This window comes from Natator depressus, chromosome 4 (assembly GCF_965152275.1).
Source record: "Natator depressus isolate rNatDep1 chromosome 4, rNatDep2.hap1, whole genome shotgun sequence".
Classification (NCBI taxonomy): Eukaryota; Metazoa; Chordata; order Testudines; family Cheloniidae; genus Natator; species Natator depressus.
In genome coordinates, this window is record NC_134237.1 from 105,257,295 (window position 1) to 105,284,480 (window position 27,186).

The window sequence follows — 27,186 nt, forward strand, 5'->3', positions numbered from 1 at the left end:
ATGAAAAATAAAACAGGTTAAGTAATTGTAGTAGTAAGGCTGCTACATTTAAATAATTAAACACAGTTCATTTTTTTCTTATTTAATAAATAATATCAAAAAAGTGAACCGGTTCTTTTTTTACATTACTGGAAAAACAACAGTCACTTGTCTAACTTCAGCAATTATACAAGCTGTAGAGAAACAGGTTTAGATTTGAAACCAGTTTTTTATGTGGACATTCCGTATCCAGTTTACGTGGAGCCAGGGTGCCTGCCCTCACATCTATTGATGACTTTTCCTCTCCTGGGCTTGGTCTTCTGCTGCTCTGGTTCCACAGATGACCTCACTGTTCACAAGCCAAAAAAAAAAACCTGATTTCTTGTTTAACATTATGTCAGCAAAAATGTAGCAATTTTCAACAAATGTGATCATATTATATTACTCCCTATATAGTAACATCATACAGCTGTTAAAATAAGTTTGACACAGGAGCAGTAACATGACATTTCATCGTGACTGAAACCTTATAGAAAAAAATTGAAATAAAATATTATATGCGCTTACACACACTGGACAAAACACGTAGTTTACATTTCACTTTTATTTATTCCTTGAAACTGCCCGTATTGCAGATTGTTTTGATGAAATATGGAACTGAGCAATTCAAATTTTCTACAAAATTATGGTAAAAACTTGCTCAATTTTCTACCTTATTGCTAAGAAATTTTACAGGTGCACAGTTTGTAAAATATAACCCTTAAAGGACTGAATGCATACACTTGCTGCAAGGTTCAAGAAACAAACTAAAACTAAGCATAGCGCCTACAGCTGGACAAATGCAGTACGGACTGTAGGCAAATGTGTACAAAATTGGAACTGTTCATCCATTTTGTCACTTTATGAAGGGAGGAAACAGTTCAGTCCTAAAAGGGTTAGGTAGAAACCCCAATATATTACTGTTTCTAACAAAGCTGCCACTCAACCCCACAGTACAGTGCTTGAAAACAAAGTCAACCGCCTGGCACAGGAAAGTACACATTTTTTCAGTACTCGTCATACACACAGCTGCTTTTGAAAGTAAAAAGTAAATAACATGGTTAATAATTACAGAGCATTTTGTTCCAAAATTGACACCTCTACAGTTATTTGGTCTGAAGTGGGTAACTCACTTGTTTCATTTTTGTCGGATTTGTATTAGGGGTATTCATGGTTTTATTTCTTTAGGTTCATGTCTTTTCACGTAACTTATAAGTCTGTGCAATGAAGACAGAAGTGAAATAGTGTATATCAGAATTAACAAAAAGACAGATGCGGGAAGCCTTCAGATAAAATTAGGAAAATTGTCAGCAGCAGGTTATATCATACTAGTGTTGAATTCTGAAGTGCAGTTCTAAACAAAAACAGAACATAGGTAGCTTTGAGCATTTAACTTGCTTTCTCATCCGATAAGTTGGAACTACAAAAACATTCTGAACAGACTCAATTTCTACGTATACTTTTAGAAATAATAAGACAAGACAAGACTTAACAGCTACAGTAGAACAGTTCTATAGTTTCATATTGAAACATTCTATAAGTAGTTTAACAGAAATTTTTAGCATTCTTGGAATATTGTGAGTATCATGAAAGATGATCAACAGCTCTTGATGCCATTAAAAGTAACAAAGCCACTCACAGGAAAGAGTTCAAGAAAATAAGTTATTTGAACTTAAATTACAACTGAGCATCTTTCTTAGTGACAGTGTGGATCTGGAAGACAATTCCTGTGTTACTAACTAGCTACTAAAAACAATGGAGCCACAAGTCCAGGAAAAAGCCAACAAAAAGAGCTTTAAAAATTATACATAAGCAGATACTGCTGAAATGGAATTTAATGTACTTTTCCACCCACTAGCCTGTGGTATGTAGAGTGGCAGAAATTAGGCCAAATGCATCATGTTTGTTAGATTCTTTAAAAGTCCAGGAAGATTGTGTATACTCCATTGGGCAAACTTATTGCAAGGAAAGAAACTGAATACAAAAGTCTATTGCATTTACATGTAAAAACATTTTAAAATAATGTAATATAAAAGCAGGTGCCTCTTATGGTTTGAATAGCTATTTAAAAATATTCCTTGAAAGTTAAAAAGCTTGTTATGGTTTTATCTGCTGTGTATGTAATGGTTTGTTCTTTAATATTATAGTAAATTCATTACTAACCACTTCCTTTAATCCTCAAGCTAATAAGTGAAGAAAACCTGAGGCCCATAAGTTAAACAGTACTGTATAAAACAAACATACTTCTAGCAAAAACTTGTGAAATGATTTCTGTCAACACAACCAAGATAAAATTAAATAGCACACGGACAAGTAAACAGATTTGCAAATAAATGCCAGTAAACAGCTTAAAACAGAGATAAGGCCACAATGAAGTCTGCCCTTGGCCACTGAAATAGAGATGAGGCAGTATTTGTAACAATGTTCAAGGAAAGGTTACATAGTATAAAATGGCAAATAAGAAGGCCTGTGGTAGAATACAAGCACATTTTAGGACAGTGGCACTGATTTAACAACTAACTGAATATGTTTTACAACAGATTTCTTCCCTTAACCACATTGTCTTCAGTTTTCAATGAATGCAAAACCAACACGTTCATCGAGCAGCTGAGGCAAACACGTAGAACAGAGCGTCAGAGAAGACAAACATATTGCAGAGAAGCAGTGCTTTAAAATGGTGCTGGTGCTGAAATTGGAAACTCTTAAAGTGGTCAATGGAAATCTATTCAAATAGTCAATGGGTAAGCCTGCAGGCCATGCTCTGTAGTAAACCACAGGTTCACATGTACACAGTAGTTGTGACTCTTGTTTCATGGGATGGTAAAGGTTGAGCAATTCACAGAGTTTATATTCTTGTCCTGGAAGGGAAAGGTTACACTACATCCTATAAGCCTATGCCTGGTTCTGGGATTGCAAATGAGCCACTGGGATATATTTTCAAATATAGTTGAAGCGATCAAGTACATAGAGAGGGATAAAAAAAAGGCAAATTCAGAATGAGACTAACACAAATCAACTGCGTCAAACTGAGCCTTAAATTTATGGTGGAGAGAAGGCTCGAATATTGCACTAATTGTTTGCAGGGAAAGAGAAACCCCCCTGGAAATAGAGATGGGAGTTGACTTCACGACAGTGCTTTTGTAATCTTATAATTGCCCATTTCTAAGTACTAAAATTTATTTCTAACTATTATGGTATGATCACTTCACAATGAAAGCACATGTCAATACAAGGATTACACCAACGTTTGGCCTAATTTACTGAACAGTAGGAAGAAAAACCATGCTTTTTGTGATTTCTCTCATTGTATAATGATGAAGGGCATCACCTACCAATCCCATTTGTAGCAAATACTTCTCATGATATTAGTCACATGCCAACAAGACAGAAGACATGCTGCCAAATGAAGTCATTGGGAACATTCCACTTTTGAAATAAAATGTTTAAGTTACACTTCATACAAATTATGTACAAGATTAGAAAAAACCTGAATGGATCCTAACACACTTTGATACATTTCTGACTTTTAGGAGGGAAGGGGGCAAAAACCACCCTTCAAAACACCAACGTATTCCTGTGACGTGACCGATCATAAACATGACTGTTTGAGATGTCACATATTTTGAACTCCTGTAACGTTAGACCCTCATGAATTAGCACTATAAATACATATTTTAAAAAAAGGAAAACACAGAAATAACGATTAACGACTGAAACCAGAGCACTAACGTTAACATACATTGCATGTATTGCAGGCAAGGCAGAGGCATTTTATTTTAAAGCTTTTGCACAGACTTCATATAATCTTAAAAAAAAATATGCTGGCCTTTCCAAGGTTCCACTTGCTGAAATAAAAACCATTTCAGTTCATAAAAAGTCACAAGACTTCAGTTTAAAAAAAGGAACAGTTCCAGCCACAGACCAAAAATATATCTATTTTTTAAAACTGGAAGAGTATGGTAATTAGATTATACAAGCATGGTCAGGCTTGGAACCTGAATATACTTCAGAGCAAAAGCTCAGAGGAAAAAAAAATATAAACTATTTGGTAACAAAAGTGTACTATATGTTGTGATACAAAAAAGGTATGGTGAAAATGTACCTTTTATACTAAAGCTTATACAAGTTCCTTGGTCCGTAAAAATTATGTCATGTTCATGTTTTCTAGTTTGTTTAACTTGTATCCCAGCCACATTTCAATTTCTTGCCCATTTAAAAAAAAAAACAGCTGAAAAATAGATTTTAATAAAGTTTATACATTTCAGATTTTTTTTTTTTATTGTGGCTTCTATTTTTCAGATCAGCACTTGCAGGTAACAAAGTTCAAATAATATCACTCAGAATGGAAAGGTGTTTTCCCATGAAACCACAAAATTGTTCAGTTGTCTTGTCTGTAGCACTTGAAAGTCTGTTAAAGTCCAAGCAAACACTGTAGTTAGGAAACTACTGTTGCTGTAGATGATGTGACATTGGTTGGATTTGTGCTGACATTTGTGTAACTTCCCTCGCTGTTTGTATTTGTTTCACTGGAAGCCATGAGGCTTGAGTTGGCTCTGAGAATTGCTCCAGCAGCACTGCAGTGTGGTCGTGGGCCTGGCTCCGGTGTATATGTAAAGGTAAGGCTAGTGGAGTAGATTATGCCATCATTACGGACCAAAGTTACTGGAACCTGGACTGGCTGACGGACCCACCTCCAACCCTCTCGGAATGCAGAAATGTCTGGAACAACACACAGCATACTTTCTGCACATCTGACAAGAGAAAAAGACAACCTATTAGCTGCCACGCAGGTATTCAGTAAAAAAGGTAGTGGCTCAGAAAATGAAGAGATATGGAGCACACAACAAAAATCAATATACACTCGCCAGAACTTCAACACCGACTGTAATCAGAACTCCACCCACCAAAAATAGTAGTAGAAAATAATACTGCACCTGTACATGGTTTCAGCTTCCACGTCCCCAAACCAGACACGTAAATTTGGAGTGAAATTCTGACCTGTAAGTTCCAGCATTGCTACATCTCCACCACCATTTAACTAGAGAGAAAATAAACCAGACATACAAAATCAGAAGGAATTACTCTTGTAGTACATGAGTACCGTAAACATTGGTTTATTCCTTCTTTTCCAATTAAGAAAAGCAGCAAACAAATTCAACTCAATTAAGAGAAATCACATGCTGGATAGCTCCAAATGGTTTGGTGTTCTGAAGTGAATGGCAACGCTTGAAGGAAGACCATTTCAATCACAAAATATAAATAGCCAGCAAGCATCTATGAGTCAAGAGCCCGCACTGTCTTCACCACCTGGTAGTTCATCAAAGCCCAAGTAGGAAGAACTTCAGGACACAGGATATGACCTTTTGTGTAGCTGACCTTTTGAGTCCTCTCTCAAACAGAACGAGGTTTGTTGTTAACAAGGAAGGGTTCAGTCATATTGTGTTAATTGGTAATTAGTTGTTATTGATAAGGAGTCAACATAAATTTTTAAACAAACAAAAATAAAGATCTTCGAGGATTTATTAAAGAGGGCAATTTTAAGAAGTTCAGCAATTCTTAAGAAACAGACAAAGTCGATGTTCTCTTTATCAAGCATGTGTTCTTGTCTTGCATAACAGAGTTGAAAAAACATAGCTAAAATTTGATGGAACTATAAACAGTATTTTTACTTAACATTACAAAACACTCTCTTGTGGATGCAGATATATAAATGTAGGACTAGTTCAGAATTGTTCTGCTTAAGAGAGTTTGTAAGACGCTTTCTAAGTGTGAAAATGCAGTCTAGTGATTAGAGAGGGAGAGACTGGGAATCTGAACTCTTTGCTTTTACTCCCAACTCTGCCACTGACTCACAAGTGACCTTGGGCAAATTATTAAAGTTCTCTTTGACTCAGTTTACCCATCTATAAAACTGGTTACATAATACTTACCTACAGCATCTCACAGGAGCACCATGAAGTTTAATTAAAGACTGTGAAGTATTTAAAGATGCTCAGATGAGAAGCCCTATAGTAAGTGCAAAGTTTATTAACAAGAGCAGAAAAAGTAAACAACTGACTTACTTGAAGACTTTCTACAACAGGCACAGGTGTTACTGGAGCATGGACTGGTCCCATCCCCTCATAAAATGTATATTCTGCCTTATCTGTACTAATGATTGTCCAAGAAGCTCCATCATTAATCATCTCTTTATTTGGTTCTTTGGGGCATGGAGTGGCCTTTAAGAAAGAATAGTTAGAAGTTTGGTCTGTATATTGGTTTGATATTCACACCAGAACTAATAATGAGTAATCTGAATTGTAAGAGGAAGTGGGTCACAATGTCTCATTTCAAAGTTATGCAACTTAGTTTCCCTGTGTCTCTTCCTATAACAGAATGTAGTCAAAGAACAACCCCTTGTACAATGCGGAATGCATTGCAATTTGCAACACATCCTCCCGTGCTAAAATAGTCATCAAGAGCCTTACAAAGCATACAAGACACAAAATAAGCAACAAAAATATTCACACTGAAAGATGGGTTCTACTTGGGAAATGTGAACAGGTCCAGGAGGAACACCCTTCACTATTTTTAATGATTGAATAGGAGGGAAAATCTTGATTTTTTTTCCTGTTGGGGTCATGGCATGGAAAAGGTTGATAACCATTGCACTAGAACAAGTACAATTACTGAATGAAATACAGAGCTGAAAAAGTCAGTTCATATGCTTAAGTGGTTCTGTGTTAATGCTTTGTTAATTTGGGAGGGAAGTGGAGGGAAGGTGGCTGCACTGCAGTGTCCAGGTTCAGTGTCAGACATCCAAAAGATGTGACAAAAGGAGAAATTTTACTTATCTGTACATTTACTTTATTTGACCCACTTTAGATCCTTGGGTTATAGTTCCTCCCACCCAACAGATGGAGACAGAACATTAAGACTTTTGATATCACACCCATGACATACAAAGATCTGGCAGTTTGTCAACCTTCTGTTGAATTCATTGAAATCAGTACCAAACAAAAAAATTGGATTGATGCTATTCAATAATCATTAACAAATAAGTTCAGTAAGTAAAAGAAGCAATCTTAACATGGGATTGACTCAATAATGGCATTAAAACTCTCAGTAATGAGGTAGATGGCCAAGCAAGGGAGGTGGGGGGTGAACTGATCTAGAAGATTCCAAAAAGATAATATAATTTCCCCTTCTATGATCTTCTGTACCAGTCCAGGTGCTTGGAACTTTCCAAAGCAGTTCAACATTTTAGTATGGATCGGACTACCATTAAACTACTAGTGCCAGCAACAACCTTCTACAAAGGCTGTGAATGCAATCTTATTCTCCAATGTTTTCGCAAAGATGTGGGCAGAAGCTCTGAGGCAGTCTTGCAAATCTCTATTAAAGAGGCTTCCGCTCTTTCTGCCCATGAAGATCCTACTGACCAGATAAAGAGAGCTTTAAAAGATTCTAGTGTTTTTTTTCCTGCTGCAACATAAAGACACTCTGACTAATTCCCTAATCCATCATCTGATGAAGAGTTCAGAGGCACATGACAACCTTTACATTTTGGTGTGGGATGAAATACTTTTAAGACTGCTTAAATTTTGTTATTCTTTCTATTGAGTCCATAGAGCCCAGGCAATGTAGCCTTCCCCCTTTATGATTCTAGGGCCAAATGTGGTTAGAGTGATTTCCCAGTTCAGGTGAAAGACTGATGATGTCTTGAGCCTGAATTCAGGCAGAGTTGTCAGCATGACCACAACCAGTTGAAAAATCATATGACTGCTTTCAGAAAAGGCCTGGAACTCCACAACTCCTCTTGCTCCTATTATTATTAATAAGGTTAGCGTCCAGAGTCTTAACCAGATCAGAACCCCATTGTGCAAGGTATGATATAATCATGCTTTTATCAGGAACAGGACTTGAAAACAGAAGTCTCATCAAAATACTCCTCAGAAGGTTCAAAATGGTGAGTTAGCACCAGTTTCAAGTCTTAGCTAAGAACCACGAGGCTAATCTCACTTTATCTGCTGCCTTCAAGAACCTAGAAACATTGGTTGGTCCCAGGCATAGAAGTAGTTTCTCAGCTTTCTCCCCTGGGATTCTTGCCTGGTACTTACTTACACCTTCAGCCTGACTGTTCAAAACCTGAAGGGCCTACCCTTGATGTCTGTTACCTCTTCTCTGGTTCAAGCCTATCTTTTTAACGTGATTCTGCCTCCCTTTTCCTGAATTATAGGACGGGCCCTACCAAATTCATGGCTATGAAAAACACGTCACGGACTGTGAAATCTGGTCTCCCACCTTGAAATCTGGTGTTTTGTATGCTTTTACCCTATACTATTCAGTTTTCACAGGGGAGACCAGTATTTCTCAAATCGGGGGTCCTGACCCAAAAGGGAGTCGCAGAAGGGTCACAAGATTATTTTAGGGGGATTGTGGTATTGCCACCCTTACTTCTGCACTGCCTTCAGAGTGGGGCGGCCTGAGAGTGATGGCTGTTGGCTGGACACCCAATTCTGAAGGCAGCGCCATGCCAGCAGCAGCACAGAAGTACCAGACCATGCCACCCCTACTTCTGCACTGTTGCCTTCAGTGCTGGATGGCCGGAGAGTGGCGGCTGCTGACTGACGGCCCAGCTCTGCAGGCAGCAGGGTAAAAGTAAGGGTGGCAATACTATACCATGCCATCCTTACTTCAGAGCTGGGCAGCTGGAGAGCGGCAGCTGCTGACCAGGAGCCCAGCTCTGAAGACAGCGCCACCACCAGCAGAAGCGCAGAAGTAAGGATAGCAGTACCACAACCCCTCCCCCGCCAACTCCTTTTTGAGTCAAGATGCCTACAATTACCACACTGTGACATTTCAGATTTAAATAGCTGAAATCATGACATTTACAATTTTTAAAATCCTAGGACTGTGAAATTGACCAAAATGGACCATGAATTTGGTAGGGCCCTAATTACAGGTATTAGTTGTGCTGGATTTGTTCCTGTTGGACTGTAATCCTAGAGCCCATAAGGCAGTGGTTCTCAAACTGTAGGTCGGGACCCCAAAGTGGGTTGCGACCCCATTTTAATGGGGTCACCAGGGCTGTCTTAGACTTGCTGGGTCCCAAGCCCAAGGGCTTCAGCCCTGGGCAGCAGGGCTCAGGTTACAGGCCCCCTGCCTGGGGAGGTGGGACTTTGGTTTTGCCCCCCCGGTGGCGGGGCTTGGGCGGGCTCAGGCTTCGGTGCCCTCTTCTGGGGTCGTGCAGTAGTTTTTGTTGTCAGAAGGGGGTCATGGTGCAATGAAGTTTGAGAACCCCTGCCATAGGGCCTCAGCTGGGGAAGGACTCACTACTTTGAAGCAGCAAAGGACTGTTACATCTTCTCTTTTCTCCTTGAAAAGAAATTTGCCTTTGAAGTGCACAGGTGGTAGTCTGACATTAGAGGAAGAGCCCATTACCCATGGTTTGAGCCACAGAATTCTTCTGCCTGCCACTAACGTGGCCACGGCTCTAGAAGATGAATAGGCTGTCATATCTGGTTTCACATATGAATGAGAGTATGAGGTCCAGAAATGGGAAGGTCAAGATCAGTTCAGCATCCTCATCTTTGGCCTCTGCGTACCTGCTTTACCTCTGTAGCCACCTTGCCCTTCCCTGGGAGAGAGACGCTGCATAAATTGGAGCTTGCACTGACAGGCCTGAGATCTGACAAGATCTTTTTTAAGGGATGCCTTACTTCTGTCACGGAGAGCCCTAATAGCTAATCCTTCTTCCACAGGAATTATTGTCCTCTTTGCTACCCCCCATTTGGCACTGTCTGCCCTTTTGGTTCTCAATGATCATCTCCACATCTGACACTCTGAGAAGACAGAGAGCCTTTAACGTCATGCTTAGGGTCTGCTGATGGTCAGTCTTCTTTCTGACATAGGAGTGGATGGTCAGCAGCTGCAGGGTCTGATCAGATTAGGAAAGCTCCCTGGCACAGGTTCTAGCCAACAGTTCCTACAGCTCCAAAATATGTGCCATCCTCATAAAGAGCATTGGCAGGTCCTGCTTAAATATGCAAAGTTCACCCTTCTCTTGATCTTAGGGATCCAGACGGACCTGCTGATTTTCCAGTCTCCTTTCCTTTGTCCTCTCTCTCTCTCCCTGGCTATTTTCACTCCACTCCACTGTGTCCACTAAGTGGTATTCAATAGCACGTGCTCAGTGATTTCCCCTCTGTAATGGGCAGGTAGAAGGAGCTGGCTAAGATGCTCCCTTCATTTCTGCTTGTTCTTAAACTGTAGAAGGTAGAGTTCCAAAGACTCCATAGAATCTGGGCTGTAGTTCTGAAATAAGCAGCCTGGTGCTCACGTTTGATTGGGTAGGAAGAAGCAGGTGAAGATGAGACTCTGCCTCTAGCAATAAATGTAGAGGCTTCTTTTCCACAGAGCCTTTGCCCGCAAGAAGAGAGTGTGCTGTTCCACAAATAATCTGGAAAAGGGGATGGGCAAGTGAAGTGACAAAGTTTGTAGATGATACAAAATTATTCAAGATAGTTAAGCCCAGAGCAGACTGCAAAGAGTAATCAAGGGATCTCACTAAATTAGGTGACTAAACAACAAAATGCCAGATGATGGGTTCTAAATTAGCTGTTACCACCTAGGAAAGAGATCTGAGAGTGACTGTAGATAGTTCTCTGAAAACTTCCACTCAATTCACAGCAGCAGTCAAAATGTCTTACGGTATGTTAAGAACTATTAGGCAAGGGATAGAAAATAAGACAGAAAGTACAGTACAGATCCATTTACGCACGGATGTCAGGAGTCAAGCAGTCACGACCGCGTGTTAATGGACCGCGGGTTAAGAGGGCCATGCTGAAAAAAGTGTCTATGATTCACTTAGGAAAAAAACGCAGTTATTTTCTGCTCTTTCTGGCTCACATTTTTTCTCTCTTATGAAGTCTGTCATTTGCTGCAGATGAATGATTTCAATATTTTCTGCATTTTGCTCCTCCATAAATCTTACAACAGTTTCTACAGCACTAAGGGCTTCTGTGGGCGAAATTTTGACCTTTTCAACGATATTCTCGCCATCACTTTCGTGGTCCGACGTAGCCTCGCAGCCCATTAATATTTCTTTGTCGGACAGAAATTCTGAAGTCGGGCAATCTTCATCCATCTCCAGCCACTCAGTAATGATTTCCAGCGATGTATCCAAACTAAAATCTTTTATCATTTGAAAGAGAAGTTTACCTTTATCCTCTTTTGTCTCCGTGCATATTTGTAGGACGTCTTCTTCCAAAAATCCTTCAAAGTCTGACTCTGAATCAGTGCCACTGCTGGAGTTTTCCGAGTCTGAGCCGTCTTTGACAGAAAAGGCATCACTGAGAGCCTTCATCCAGCAGCTTTCAATGGACTTTTGTTTTACTCTGTCCCAAGCTTTTTTAACTAAATAAATAATTTCCTTCATGTTTAACTGTTTCAGGAATTCGGAAATGCCTGAAGACATACAAGACACGACCGCCGAAATAAGCTCCCGTCGATAACTGTTTTTAAAAATCTGAACAATGCCCTGGTCTAAAGGTTGAATTTTTGATGTTGTGTTGAATGGTAGGTGTAGCACCTGAATTTCTCCATCGCTCGATACCAGTGATTCGGCTGGAGGATGGGTTGTACAACTGTGAATTAGCAAAAGTGCTTTGGCTTTGAGTTTCTTGGACCACAGATGCTTACGAAGAGCTGGAACAAAGCTGTTGTGCAACCAGTCATCGAAAATGTGTCTCGTCATCCAAGCATTTTTGCTGTTAGTGTATATTACTGCCAGTTTGGCTCTACTGAGGTGATTAAAGCAGTGAGGGTTATGAAAGCAGCCAGCGAGAAGAGGGGCAAGCTTATGGCTGCCCATCTTATTACTACAAAAAAGTAATATATGATTGCTCTCTATAAATATATCAGAGAGATAAATATCAGAGAGGGAGAGGAATTATTTAAGCTCAGTACCAATGTGGATACAAGAACAAATGGATATAAACTGGCCACCAGGAAATTTAGACTAGAAATTAGACGAAGGTTTCTAACCATCAGAGGAGTGAAGTTTTGGAATAGCCTTCCAAAGGAAGCAGTGGGGGCAAAAGATCTATCTGGCTTTAAGATTAAACTCGATAAGTTTATGGAGGAGATGGTATGATGGGATAACATGGTTTTGGTAATTAAATATTCATGGTAAATAGGCCCAATGGCCTGCGATGGGATATCAGATGGGGTGGGATCTGAGTTACCCAGGAAAGAATTTTCTGTAGTATCTGGCTGATGAATCTTGCCCATATGCTCAGGGTTTAGCTGATCGCCATATTTGGGGTCAGGAAGGAATTTTCCTCCAGGGCAGATTGGAAGAGGCCCTGGAGGTTTTTCGCCTTCCTCTGTAGCATGGGGCACGGGTCATTTGCTGGAGGATTCTCTGCTCCTTGAAGTCTTTAAACTACGATTTGAGGGCTTCAATAGCACAGATATAGGTGAGAGGTTTATTGCAGGAGTGGGTGGGTGAAATTCTGTGGCCTGCGTTGTGCAGGAGGTCAGACTAGATGATTATAATGGTCCCTTCTGACATAAATATCTATGAATCTATGAGTCACACGATCTTTTATCTTTTTAAATCCAGCTGTTTTCTGTGTCTCGTAATTAAAGGCTAAAGTCTTATCAGGTAGCAGTTTTGCAAATAAAGCTAAAAGAAAAGGAGTACTTGTGGCACCTTAGAGACTAACCAATTTATTTGAGCAAAAGCTTTCGTGAGCTAGAGCTCACTTCATCCGATGAAGGGAGGCTGAATGTACTGCACTCTAAAGCAACTTTCCAGAGTAGCAGGAGCTGCTTTTTCTCTTGACTCCCCAGGCTGCTCTGTGAGGGGAGGTATAATCAGGGAGCTGATTCTAAGCATTCCTGGTGTTTCTTGGCTTTCTGTTCCCTGATGGAGGATGTGTTTTCCTAATGGATAAGATCTGATGTTACAACTGTTCCTGCCTAGAAGACACACTTTAAGGTTGAGCCATAGTTCGTGCTGGGGATGCTTCCAGACACTCGAGGGGGCTTCTCCCAGCTACTTAAGATTCTTTCCTGGGACCGCTGTCTCTCTTCAAGGCAAGGATCAAGCCTTCTGAGGCAAAGCCAGGACTGAGTCTTCTTGCGCCCTCCTTATACTGGAAGGAAGTTTTTGTCCAAGGCATGGTAGAGGCAGGCCTTGCTCAGCTGAGTCGAAATTTGGCCCTAATCTTGTTCCCTTGAAGGGGACAGCCACACTAAACGCCTGCTAAGAGTGGTTCACCATATCAGATGAGATTGAGGGATCGTGTCAGTGTGTCATTTGTGCTGCCTGATCAGCTGCAGACATCCTACATAACAAGGCTCCTGTTAGGCCTCCAACGTCTGCTTTTTCACTCGTGATGCAGCAGCTTGCTAGGAATAATTTTCTCCACCTACTGGAGAACAGAATAACTGAAGACACTTATATGTGAGAGTATGACATAATCTACAGCTTTAATATTCTGTTTCCATTTATTGACTGGGAGGAACTATAAAACTCAAGAGTCTAGTCTGATACAGAAGACTGGAGAAAGAAAAAAAAATTTAACAGATTTAACAGGAAGAATAAAGTTTGGTACTTCCTATACCAATTTCTTTTAAAAACAAAGACTGCTGAGACCAAAAATGTTGTTCCCAGATATTTTTGAAACAAACTTGATTACATTTCTCATTTAGCACAATCTGTTTAAATAACTCACTTGAAACTGGATTATTCTCTCCTGGGAAAGGCACAAGTACATTCTTTCAGTATCTTTAAGGTAGAATGCACATTTATGGAGCTGCGATACTGGATCATCTGCATCCAGTAATGCTGTCTGTTTATCCACTTTTCGAATGATCTGTTGGTAAAAAATGCACAAAGAAATACAGTTAGAACTATGCAATCTATGTTTTATTTACATCAGAGATTATACATTTATGTCTGGCAATTTTACATCAATGGCACGGTAACAAGAGACATTTTAACACATACATTTGCAAGTTTAATTTTAAACATTTGATTAAAAACTCCCTGCAATTTCTAAAACAAAGACAGATATGAAGGCTTCTCTGCTTTGTAGAGTCCTAAGTGAGTTTGTGCTGCATGCATATATTTCAACTTTTTTGCTAGAAGAGAGGGAAAAAAGCATCAGAAACCAGCAAAATCTAATTTCTTTTGTTTGGTCTCCTGATGCAGAAGAGCAGCTGGTCAAATATCAATACACAATTTTACAGAAGCAAATGCCTCCAGGATTGACAACTGATATAGCCAACTGCAGCATAACGGGCCACTTATTGAATTTAAACCTTTCAAAATAGGGATTTATGGTAAAAGTATTAACACATCATTATCTATAGTTTTGCAAATGCAACACTATAATAGTGTATCTCTTGACAGCTGGTCATGATAAATATTAGTTAAGACATGACTGTACAGTACACCTGTAAAGGATCGCTGTTTCCTACATTTGACAATCCAGCATAAAAATACCTACTGTTGTAATTCTAAAAAGTTATAGTATTTGATTTTAAAATATAATTATTCCCTTACAGACGACGGAATCTGAAGCTTGGAATTTTAACTCAACTTCTAGAAAAAAAGTTTAGTACTTCATTTTATGCATCAGCAGCAGAAGCAGCAGCCATAGTGCTTGAAGATTTCTAAGCCGCGAATCAGAAAGCCAACCATGTCCTCTGGGATTTCTAACGATGATAAATGGAATTATTAGCAACATTATTTTGAAGGTTTACATTTTTCTTCAGAAATTTTATGAAAAAAATTTAGTTTCTCGCCTAAAACCCTATAGCCAATATAACAAAATTAAAGGTGACCTGCAAACATACTTTAGAAAAAGAATTGTAAGGGTGTGTGCTGAATGTTCCCAACTGCAAGGGTAAAAAGTAAAATGTCATGGTAAATGCAAATTTACTTCCCCTTCCCCATTAGAGGCCTCTGGAATTGCAGATGATAGCGCCCTTCCAACTGGTGGCTGGCCCAGCAATCACGCTAATCATGATGTCATATCGCAATATGGAACCTATTACGGTCAAAGGGAATCTTTCCCTGATTTTCATGTATACTGAATCAAACTAGAAACTGGGTAAATGATGGAATTTTCTATTGCTATAACAGCTTAACAAAGTGAGGTTTTATTATTTTATACCATTTCAGTAGATAAAACAAACAAAAGTTTTGCCCTCAGCAGACCATTTCCATTCTCCAACTGAATTTGGTTGTAGAGACAAATTCTCAACATATTCATGCTGGGATATCTTATAGAGCTGGAACTAAATCTGTCAGAGTTTTATTCTGTCACCATCATCATATTTGAGTAGATTACACATAAAAAAGACTGGTAATAGTGAAGTCCCTAATGGGCTAATGATCAATGGTTTTAGGAAACTTAAATAAAGGGAAGGTTTATAATCAGTTATGTACTAATGCCTCCTAGGCTGGCTATTTGGGGGCATTCAGTGCACCTATATCTATAATTAGCCTGTTAAAAAAGCCCTAAACAGCCCTTTCTCAATCACTGAGGCAGAATTGATTACTATCATTTAAGCTTACAGAACCAAAACACAATTTTTCTTTTGCTCATAGGCACAAAGTAATGGTGATGTGCAATTTTTTAATATATGTATTCTTATTGTTATATATGGTTAAATAAGTTCAGTGCCAGTAATCATCCAAAATTACTTTGCATAGTATACTGACATAAGGTGGATAGAAAGTTGGCTAGATTGTCGGGCTCAACGGCTCGTGATCAACGGCTCCATGTCTAGTTGGCAGCCGGTATCAAGTGGAGTGCCCCAAGGGTCGGTCCTGGGGCCGGTTTTGTTCAATATCTTCATAAATGATCTGGAGGATGGTGTGGACTGCACCCTCAGCAAGTTTGCAGATGACACTAAACTGGGAGGAGAGGTAGATACGCTGGAAGGTAGGGATAGGATACAGAGGGCCCTAGACAAATTGGAGGATTGGGCCAAAAGAAATTTGATGAGGTTCAACAAGAACAAGTGCAGAGTCCTGCACTTAGGACGGAAGAATCCCATGTACCGCTACAGACTAGGGACCGAATGGCTTGGCAGCAGTTCTGCAGAAAAGGACCTAGGGGTGACAGTGGACGAGAAGCTGGATATGAGTCAACAGTGTGCCCTTGTTGCCAAGAAGGCCAATGACATTTTGGGATGTATAAGTAGGGGCATTGCCAGCAGATCGAGGGACGCGATCGTTCTCCTCTATTCAACACTGGTGAGGCCTCATCTGGAGTACTGTGTACAGTTTTGGGCCCCACACTACAAGAAGGATGTGGAAAAATTGGAAAGAGTCCAGCGGAGGGCAACAAAAATGATTAGGGGACTGGAACACATGACTTATGAGGAGAGGCTGAGGGAACTGGGGATGTTTAGTCTTCAGAAGAGAAGAATGAGGGGGGATTTGATAGCTGCTTTCAACTACCTGAAAGGGGGTTCCAAAGAGGATGGCTCTAGACTGTTCTCAGTGGTAGCAGATGACAGAACAAGGAGAAATGGTCTCAAGTTGCAGTGGGGGAGATTTAGGTTGGATATTAGGAAAAACTTTTTCACTAGGAGGGTGGTGAAACACTGGAATGCGTTACCTAGGGAGGTGGTAGAATCTCCTTCCTTAGAAGTTTTTAAGGTCAGGCTTGACAAAGCCCTGGCTGGGATAATTTAGTCGGGGATCGGTCCTGCTTTGAGCAGGGGGTTGGACTAGATGACCTCCTGAGGTCCCTTCCAACCCTGATATTCTATGATTCTATGATATTTTACTTGCCTGTAACAGGGCACATAAATATACAGAGTGATTTTAGATCTGAATCTAGTAAAGCACATAAACCACTCAGCTTTAAGCACAAGAGAAGTGCCATTGGCTTGAATGAGACTACTCACATGCTTAAAGTTAATCACAAGCTTACTTGCTTTAATTCCCTGGCACCTTTGTTGTCATTGCTAAGCTAGATCTATCTTTTTGAAAAGCTCACAGGGTAACCTACATTTAGCATTTTGATTGATCTGTCTATCATGCCTTCTGTTTAGTTTATGCTTTTACACCTTATCCTTAACTAAGAGAATAATTCTACAGCAAAACAGAAATAAAGATAAAATATCATATTAAAATGAACATTTTTAAAATAAAACAATAGCAAAAAAGAGCTTTTAAAAGTCAAAGCCAACTTGGCAGTTCTTCTAAAAATAAATATGTGCTAATCAACACATGAACTTGCATCTAGGTACTCTAATTAGCATATTACAAATTAGCTATAGCATTGGAGAAGTTAAACTGTACCAGTCTTGGGAGTGCCATGCCAGTAACTGAACACACAAGTTTGACAGTCTGTCCATAATGAATGTAGCCATCTCGCACTGTGAATTCCTCTCCCTCAGATTCATCATCATCCACTGCATAAAGCAGACAAAGTTCTATGTTAAATGGTTTAACTTATTTCTCTCTTGATGTCAAGGGCATAAAATGTTACTATATTACACACAAATATATACACACACACAAAGACTGAATCTTTACTTTGAAAATTGATTAAAAGGGAATAAAACTGGAGGTTTGTATTTTGGGGGGTGTTTTTTGTTTGTTTGCTATTTTTACTTACAGAGATGAATGTAAAATGCTCCCCACTGTTGTGAACTGGCATGGAAATTACCTCCTTCTACGTGCAAGTATCTGGTGCTAACTGTTTGGGATCGAAGTCTATTAAATAGTGCCACTTTTGTTCCTGACGCAATACATACTGCAAGAAAAAATAAAGACTTACTTAATATTGTAAAAATGTTTTTAATAATGCAACACTAATAAAAACAACAAACAGATGCACAATAGACTGGTTCAGACAGTAATTCCCTCACCAATCTGTAATTACGTTTTGTAAACTGAACACATTTGCGACACCCTGGAAAACAGTCACAATTACAAAAGTTAATTGTTTATCTATAATTGCTGTTCTTTGAGGATACTATAAATTCTTGGTAGTTTGCCACTCTTGGACCAGTGCATCTATCACTGTGGGAAGCCCCTTAGCTCATAGTTCTAAACCACTGGACTCAGAGGCTGCATTGCCCCACCCTACTGAAATACTTAGGCTATTCTGAGTGCCCAGCTCCTTTCAAGAATAAGGACAATGATGATGACCAGTTAAAAAAAGGAAGAAAAAGAAAACTGTACAAAATTACAGAAACTTCAACTCTCTGATTTGCTCAGATCTCTCTCTCTTGAAAGTACAAAAGGTTCAGCGAGTCTGGCAGAGTATAATCCCTCACAAACCTGCTTACTGAATGCTTCAGATTTCTTTGAGGACAGAGTCCACCTAAGTGCAATCTTTCTTCTACACCAGGGGTGGGCAAACTTTTTGGCCCGAGGGCCATATCAGGGAATAGAAATCGTATGGCAGGCCATGAATGCTCACAAAATTGGGGTTGGGGTGCTCTGAGGTGGGGCCGAGGAGTTCGGAGGGCAGGAGCGGGATCAGGGCTGCGGCAGTGGTGCAGGAAGGGGTGCAGTTTCTGGCTGGGGGTGCAGGCTCTGGGGTGGAGCTGGGGATGAGAGGCTTGGGGTGCAAGAGGGTGTTTCGGGCTGGGATCAAGGGGTTTGGAGAGTGGGAGGGGGATCAGGGCTGGGGGTTGGGGCATGGGGAGAGGCTCAGGGTGTGCAGGCTCCGACTGGCACTTACCTCGAGCAGCTCCCGGAAGCAGTGGCATTGGAGCGCACCTGAACTGGAGCGGGGCCATGCCGCAGCTTCCAGGAGCTGCGTGGTGAGGCCCCAACCCTCCGCCCCAGCAGGAGCAGGGCCGAGCCATGTGGTGCGGCCCCCAACCCAGCACCATGGCCAGAGTGGGCCTGAGCCACATGGTGCAGTTCGTCGACTGGCTTAAAACGGCTCGGCCCACAGGCCATAGTTTGCCCACCCCTGTTCTACATGGTATTTGCCTTCAAAGAAAGCTCAATACAAGCCTCCAGAATTGCAAGACTGGCTATAAGAACATAAGTCAACAATGCATAATGTTGGCCCACTGGTGAGACTCACACAGCAACAAGACTATTTCTAGTTGCACTTGCGGCTCCGGACCATGGGTCCCAACTCAACAGTGTAATGGGCACCAGAACAACACAGCTGATCTAGATGAATGTTTTGTTAGAGTGAGTGCAGGTTGAACTATAGGGCCTTGAGCCAAGACTGGTGTTAACCCTGGCTCTTGGGGCTGAAGTCTTTGGGTATGTCTACACTGCAATTAGACACCTGCAGTTGTCCCATGCCTGCTGACTTGGGCTTGGGCTCTAGGGATGTTTAATTGCAGGGTAGACCCACCTTGCAGGGTCCTAGAGCCTGGGCTCCCACCCAAGCCCAAACATCTGCCCCACAATTAAACAGCCCCTTAGCCCAAGCCCCACAAGCCCAAGGCAAATGGCATGGGCCAGCTGCAGGTTTTTAATTGCAGGATAGACATACCCTTTAAGGCTTCCTAGCCCAGTTTCACAACAGAACTGTTGGAAAGGATCAGGAGGGCTTTAAGGTAAACATTCTGGTACCTCACGGCTTGTGATGGTCTCTGGAGGCATAAATCACAGCCCTTCCAAGGCACAAAACAGTAGCTGTGCCTCCCCATTAGTGGAGCAATCAAATTGCATTTCAGAGCATGTTTGAGCAAAAAAGGGAAGGGAAAAAAGAAAAACAGTGCAACCTCATGTGTTGACTTATGTGCTGAGAAATGGTTATAGTCGTGATTTCCAGTCATTTTGGTTGTTGTAGACCCATTTGTGTTGTTGGGAGCAGTGGGCACCTTCCATCTGCATGCTCCTTTCCACAATGCTCTGACAGAGTTTCTACGATTTCTCCCTTTCCCCTTACTTCTCTTCATTTCTTTTCCTTCCTTTCCCTTTTCTATATATTTTGTTCTTTTCCCCTCCCCTCTCTCATTCCTTTTTTTTGTTCTTCTGTATGTTTTTTGCACTTTTCCTCTCATCCAGCACCCTCTTTTGTTTTCCTTTCTGGCAGCACAATTAACCTTCTCCATATTACCCCACTTATCAGAAAAGTGGATGCTTTTAGTATTGAAGGATGTCCACCGGTGCATCTCAGGCTAAGATGAGTTCCACATGAGCAGAGAAGAGACACTTAGGCTGGCAGACAACTGCCTTCATCTGCAGATCTCTACTTATGAACTGCTCCTCCAACTACATTTGGCCACAAAGACAGGCGAGAGGGAAGGAAGGGAGTTTTCAAGAAGTCATCTGCTACTTTAACTGCACATTTGCAAGTTGGTTTGGGGGCCTGGGGTCTTTCAGCTTTCCCCACTTACACCGATTCCCTCTCCTGAGCCTTGCACCCCAATGAACTAGTCTGGAAATCCCAATGCAGGATTCTGAGATTGGAGAAGATTAGACGACAATATTTGAATACGAGAGAATCTGACGGATCAAGAAAAAGGGAATACACAATGTCTGATATGCATCAATTGTGGACAAGGAAAACTCTGAGGGGAAAAAAGCAAGGGAGATTAAAGCTTGGAGTGCTTCATTTATGCATCAGTACCCAAGAATTCTAGAGCTACAAAACAAAAAACAGGCGTTCCAGAATGAGCAAGAAAATTGGGTTTAAAGTCTAGAGAATCAACAACATGAAGAGTCCCAAACGCCAATAAAAGTCAATACCTTGAAGATAATCACACAAAATACATTTATAAATAAAATTGACATCAATGAGAGGAAAGATAGTGAGAGACTGAGAGTGATCCAGAGAAGTGCAGAGTTGATTGGGGTGATATGGAGCTAATCACTAATGTTCCTAAAGCAACGTCTTTGCTGTTGACTACTGGAGGTAGCTTAAGTACCTCAGCAGGAAGGGTCCTGATCTGCTCGAATCTACAGCTTAGAACTTTGAGATAAGGAAGTTCTTGACAAGCCTGTGTATAGGTATTCAGATCCATGATTGGAAATCTGCTGAAGGAATTTTTTTAAGACTATTAATCTATATTGCGAATGCTAGCCATATTCAATTCATCTGAACTAACATGTCCCTGGGGGACTAACATGAAGGGGAAAGGAGTCCAGGAGAGCTGGCTGTATTTCAAGGAATCCCTGTTGAGGTTACAGGGACAAACCATCCCAATGTGTCGAAAGAATAGTAAATATGGCAGGCGACCAGCTTGGCTTAACGGTGAAATCCTAGCGGATCTTAAACATAAAAAAGAAGCTTACAAGAAGTGGAAGTTTGGACATATGACCAGGGAAGAGTATAAAAATATTGCTCGGGCATGTAGGAATGAAATCAGGAAGGCCAAATCGCACCTGGAGCTGCAGCTAGCAAGAGATGTCAAGAGTAACAAGAAGGGTTTCTTCAGGTATGTTGGCAACAAGAAGAAAGCCAAGGAAAGTGTGGGCCCCTTACTGAATGAGGGAGGCAACCTAGTGACAGAGGATGTGAAAAAAGCTAATGTACTCAATGCTTTTTTTGCCTCTGTCTTCACTAACAAGGTCAGCTCCCAGACTGCTGCGCTGGGCATCACAGCATGGGGAGTAGATGGCCAGCCCTCTGTGGAGAAAGAGATGGTTAGGGACTATTTAGAAAAGCTGGACGTGCACAAGTCCAATGAGCTGGACGCGTTGCACCTGAGAGTGCTAAAGGAATTGGCGGCTGTGATTGCAGAGCCATTGGCCATTATCTTTGAAAACTTGTGGTGAACGGGGGAAGTCCCAGATGACTGGAAAAAGGCTAATGTAGTGCCAATCTTTAAAAAAGGGAAGAAGGAGGATCCTGGGAACTACAGGCCAGTCAGCCTCACCTCAGTCCCTGGAAAAATCATGGAGCAGGTCCTCAAAGAATCATTCCTGAAGCACTTACATGAGAGGAAAGTGATCAGGAACAGTCAGCATGGATTCACCAAGGGAAGGTCATGCCTGACTAATCTAATCGCCTTCTATGATGAGATTACTGGTTCGGTGGATGAAGGGAAAGCAGTGGATGTATTGTTTCTTGACTTTAGCAAAGCTTTTGACACAGTCTCCCACAGTATTCTTGTCAGCAAGTTAAAGAAGTATGGGCTGGATGAATGCACTATAAGGTGGGTAGAAAGTTGGCTAGATTGTCGGGCTCAACGGGTAGTGATCAATGGCTCCATGTCTAGTTGGCAGCCGGTGTCAAGTGGAGTGCCCCAGGGGTCGGTCCTGGGGCCGGTTTTGTTCAATATCTTCATAAATGATCTGGAGGATGGTGTGGATTGCACTCTCAGCAAATTTGCGGATGATACTAAACTGGGAGGAGTGGTAGATACGCTGGAGGGCAGGGATAGGATACAGAGGGACCTAGACAAATTGGAGGATTGGGCCAAAAGAAATCTGATGAGGTTCAATAAGGATAAGTGCAGGGTCCTGCACTTAGGACGGAAGAACCCAATGCACCGCTACAGACTAGGGACCGAATGGCTAGGCAGCAGTTCTGCGGAAAAGGACCTAGGGGTGACAGTGGACGAGAAGCTGGATATGAGTCAGCAGTGTGCCCTTGTTGCCAAGAAGGCCAATGGCATTTTGGGATGTATAAGTAGGGGCATAGCGAGCAGATCGAGGGACGTGATCGTGCCCCTCTATTCGACATTGGTGAGGCCTCATCTGGAGTACCGTGTCCAGTTTTGGGCCCCACACTACAAGAAGGATGTGGATAAATTGGAGAGAGTCCAGCAAAGGGCAACAAAAATGATTAGGGGTCTGGAACACATGACTTATGAGGAGAGGCTGAGGGAACTGGGATTGTTTAGTCTGCAGAAGAGAAGAATGAGGGGGGATTTGATAGCTGCTTTCAACTACCTGAGAGGTGGTTCCAGAGAGGATGGTTCTAGACTATTCTCAGTGGTAGAAGAGGACAGGACAAGGTGTAATGGTCTCAAGTTGCAGTGGGGGAGGTTTAGGTTGTATATTAGGAAAAATTTTCTCACTCGGAGGGTGGTGAAACACTGGAATGCGTTACCTAGGGAGGTGGTAGAATCTCCTTCCTTAGAAGTTTTTAAGGTCAGGCTTGACAAAGCCCTGGCTGGGATGATTTAATTGGGGATTGGTCCTGCTTTGAGCAGGGGGTTGGACTAGATGACCTCCTGAGGTCCCTTCCAACCCTGATATTCTATGATTCTGTGATTTACAGCACATACAGGTAAATAAAGGGGAATATTGTAAAATACATCAGTGTACAGAGGTCTTAAATACATTACAGTAAATCTGGAAAATTCCACTGTATTTATTTTTAGTTCCAATCAAGCCTCAAACATACAAGAAGAAAGTCATGTGAGGTCAAACATATCACCACATAAAGTAAAGACTTGCACACTAAATACTTACAGTCTGCATTTTTCAGTGACTGCTTCTTTTTAGAAGGTTTGGAGATGACTTTGATCCGTTTACTGAGGAACACACCGATGTCGTCACTATTGCCATAGAACATTTTTACTGATAACATGAAGTGCTTTCTCTTGTCTGAGTCAGAGATGTATAATGTTTTGGCTGTGCAATAGTTCTGTAGATTAGAATAAACTACTGTTTCTTTTTCAGATAAACTTTTAGTTCAAGATAGCAGAAACAGTTACCACACTAAATAATCAGAAAATAAGACATGGGCGGAATTCATCTTTAAAAACGCCTACCCAAATGTTTTTCTTTACCACATTCCCTGAAATCACAAAATCCTGCTCCAATTATTTAAAGCGTACATCATGAAGAGCACTGTAAAATACACATTTACAGCATCAGTGAAGGAACTACATTGCAAATACAAGGTAACTGAAATAGTGCTTGCAACACCTACAAACAACATAAACCTATGCACAGTCAGTTTTATTCTAGCTATCTTAGTTCATTGATGGCACAAGAAAATATCCCATAGTAATTTGTATTATTGTAAAACATCTCTCTTCATTTAGCAAAATACTATATCAATTCTTTTAAAAGTATTCTTATTCCCTCCTTTTAAATATTTGTTATACCTGCTTAGAAACTTAATAATTTCATTCTCTGTACCAATTGACAAACCTTCCCCACCCTAATGTCTTATGGGCCACAATAACTAGTTAGTGATCAGAAAATAAACACAACATGAAAGCATTTGCTGAAAGAGACAGTAGTGGTTAGAATGTCCCATGCTGTAATTTGCAGGAGTATTTATTATACGGGCTCTACCTTTCCTTCCAAATTCAGCTGTTGCATTTCTTGGTCGCTGTTTCCTATTCCAATGAAAGCACATGGTTGTGACTCTTGTTCAGAGCAACCATCCCGTTCCATTTGTTCTTTTTTTTTCTTCCATCCACTGCCCATAAGGTACACACATGGTGGGGGGCAAAAAAACCTGAAGATGAACAATTTACAGATTACATACAGCTTTTATAAAAATCTTTGCATACAAGCGACAAAATTGAGTCTTGTCCCGGCAAATACAAAACATTCCTAGCCAAATTAGCATTTGATACTTGAACAAAAGCCCTCCATCACAGCATAAAGGGGGACACAGATTAAAGATATGGCATCTTGCAACTGTACAGAGCAAAATCAGGAGCTTTATACTCTTGGAAGGGAGATATTCAGAGCTTTTAAATAGAGCCCTGGTAAGTATTGGGTCTTAAAATGACACTGAGTGGGTATTTGTAGGTTACATATATTACACACACACACACACAGACACACTTGCAACCCCTCAATTACGGTTGGGCTGAGAGTTTCACTTTAAGCCAGGATGCAAATTCTGTTTTGCATAAAAAGTATATTGTATCTTCCTCCAAATTTACAGCATATAATCTGTGACTAAACTGAATTTTGAGGATTTTCTCAAGTGAATCTATTAATTAGTTTATGAATTAAAATTAAACAAACGTGATTCCTTTATGCAATTTATTCTGGGAACTCTCATCTTTGCGTGTGTAGCTTCCTGGAAATGGTGAACCACGGTCACCAGGAGCTGCGGGGGGCCGTGTCTGCAGATAGTGAAAGTCAGCAAAATGTCTCGCAGACCGCACTCAGATTACCCTGATGGGCTGTATTTTGGCCGCAGGTTGCCCACTACTACTCTAAGGACTGTAAAGTTGGTGTAGAGATATTAAGACCTTTGATTGACAGATAAAATAATAAAAACATAAGCCTTTCAGAAAAACCACTCTAAAATATTCACTTAGTATTTATTGTTATATTTACATCCTTTCATCAATGACAAATGAAGACAAGACTTGTTTTCTGACAATGTGGATAAAACTCTGATTTTCTTTAAAAATATTTTTCAATCAGATTTTTTAAAATCTAAATTAAATACTTTCTTTTTTAAAATAAACCTGTGTAAAATTAAATTTGAAATTATGACAAAACTATGGTAAGGACAAAACTTACTATATTCTATTAAAATAATTTAAATAAATACAAATAATATGCTGCCCCAGTGAGCCCTCAAATTGTAATGACTTAAAAGAGTACTGCTTTCTAAATTATCTACAGAAAAAGGGGGAAAGCATCTTTAACTTTTGAGGTCAATTCAAGCTTTGAAAATATGTTACAATGTCATGTACTGTATTACGTATCTATATTATTTTCAGTCTTTACAACTGAGCAAATGCGGGTGTTTACATATTGCCAAATGCAAGCACTTTCAGTTTATGTTGTACAGAAAAGCTTTTGCCGAAGGACACTAGGAGGCGATAAAGACCACCAGAAAACAAGTTATAACCCATTTTAAGAACAAACTGGCTGCAACAATTCAACTTTCTTTTAAACTAAAACTTACAATAAGGGCATCAAAAATACTGAATTATACTGCAAAACAAAATCATATACAGACTCTTGGCTTACTAAGTTTTAAAAAACTGATTTCAAACTGCCAAATCAAAGAGAGAGAGAGACAAGGTGGGTGAAGTAATATCTTTTACTGGACCAACTTTTGTTGGTGAAAGAGAGAAGCTTTTGAGCTTTACAGAGCTATTCTCAGGTGCGAGCTCTGTGAAGCTCAAAGCGTGTCACTTCCACAAAAAGAAGTTGGTCCAATAAACGGCAATACCTATTACCTGACCCACCTTGTCTCTCTCATTTCGTGGGACCAACAAGGCTACAACACTGCAAACACGTAAAAGAGAAACAGTCATAATTATTAGACCTGCTTGATTGGTTCCCTTACTGGTCTAGCCTTAAGGGTTAATCTCTCTTACTCTACCTCCAGATGGAGGCAAGTATTGGTTTTTCAATTTCTAACTTTATACAGAGAATCCTAGTATCTCCTGTAAAGAAGAGTTCAGTTATATTGTGTAAAATACAGTATAACTTTAGAGTTATGAACACCTCGGGAATAGAGGTTGTTCGTAACTCTGAACAAAACATTATGGTTGTTCTTGCAAAAGTTTTACAACTGAACATTGACTTAATACAGCTTTGAAACTTTACTATGTAGAAGAAAAACGCTGCTCTCCCTCTATTTTTTTAGTAGTTTACGTTTAACACAGCACTGTACTGTATTTGGGGTTGTTGGCTTTTTTTAGGTCTCTGCTGCTGCCTGATTGCATACTTCCAGTTCCAAATGAGGTGTGTGGTTGACTGGTCCGTTTGTAACTCTGGTGTTTGTAACTCTGAGGTTCTATTGTATGTACAGTAACGTGTGCATGTACAGCACTGATGCAGTTATTTCTCATTTAACATGGGACAAAAGAAGCCTCAGTCTTTGATTAGTTTAAAATAACTTGGAGAAAAAGGATTTGGAAGAAATGGGTTAAGATAATAAATGAGAATATCTAAGTTTTGGTCATCGGCTGATTTTCAACTACATATGAAGAGAGGAAAGAGAAAAAAAATTCCTTCAACTATTTTTAGTTTGAAACAATTTCCAGAGTTCAGAATTAGAAACAGAGTGGGACGAGGTGCTATGGAACAAAGAAAACTGCTTTCCCTTTCATCTTCAATTTATAGGGACTTCTAACTTCTAGTCCTCTACATTAACCACAAGACCATAAGCTTCTACTTGAGTGGGAGGTGGAAGTTCCCAAAGAAGTAATCTGACCAACAAAAAAAAGAAAATGATTAAAAACCTATTGCCTCTGATTCTCCAAACCTTTGCCAGAACCCTGACTACAAGAGGTACTAGTAAAAAGGCATACAGGAGTCCCCTTATCCAGTGGATAGATAAGGTA

The 27,186-nt window shown here is 40.5% G+C and overlaps 1 protein-coding gene across 1 annotated transcript in view; it reads right to left on the reverse strand.

The window, feature by feature from the left end:
• Positions 1 to 230: 230 nt before the first annotated feature.
• Positions 231 to 27,186, reverse strand: part of RBPJ (recombination signal binding protein for immunoglobulin kappa J region) — a 94,273-nt gene continuing 67,317 nt past the window's right edge. The window contains exons 4-11 of the mRNA XM_074951580.1: positions 24,212 to 24,377; positions 23,378 to 23,552; positions 17,652 to 17,789; positions 17,333 to 17,445; positions 13,743 to 13,883; positions 6,081 to 6,236; positions 4,953 to 5,056; positions 231 to 4,769 (exon numbers count right to left, since the gene is read on the reverse strand). Of these exons, the coding sequence (XP_074807681.1) occupies positions 4,454 to 4,769; positions 4,953 to 5,056; positions 6,081 to 6,236; positions 13,743 to 13,883; positions 17,333 to 17,445; positions 17,652 to 17,789; positions 23,378 to 23,552; positions 24,212 to 24,377 (1,309 nt within the window). The 3' untranslated portion in view covers positions 231 to 4,453. The remainder of the gene's footprint in view (positions 4,770 to 4,952; positions 5,057 to 6,080; positions 6,237 to 13,742; positions 13,884 to 17,332; positions 17,446 to 17,651; positions 17,790 to 23,377; positions 23,553 to 24,211; positions 24,378 to 27,186) is intronic.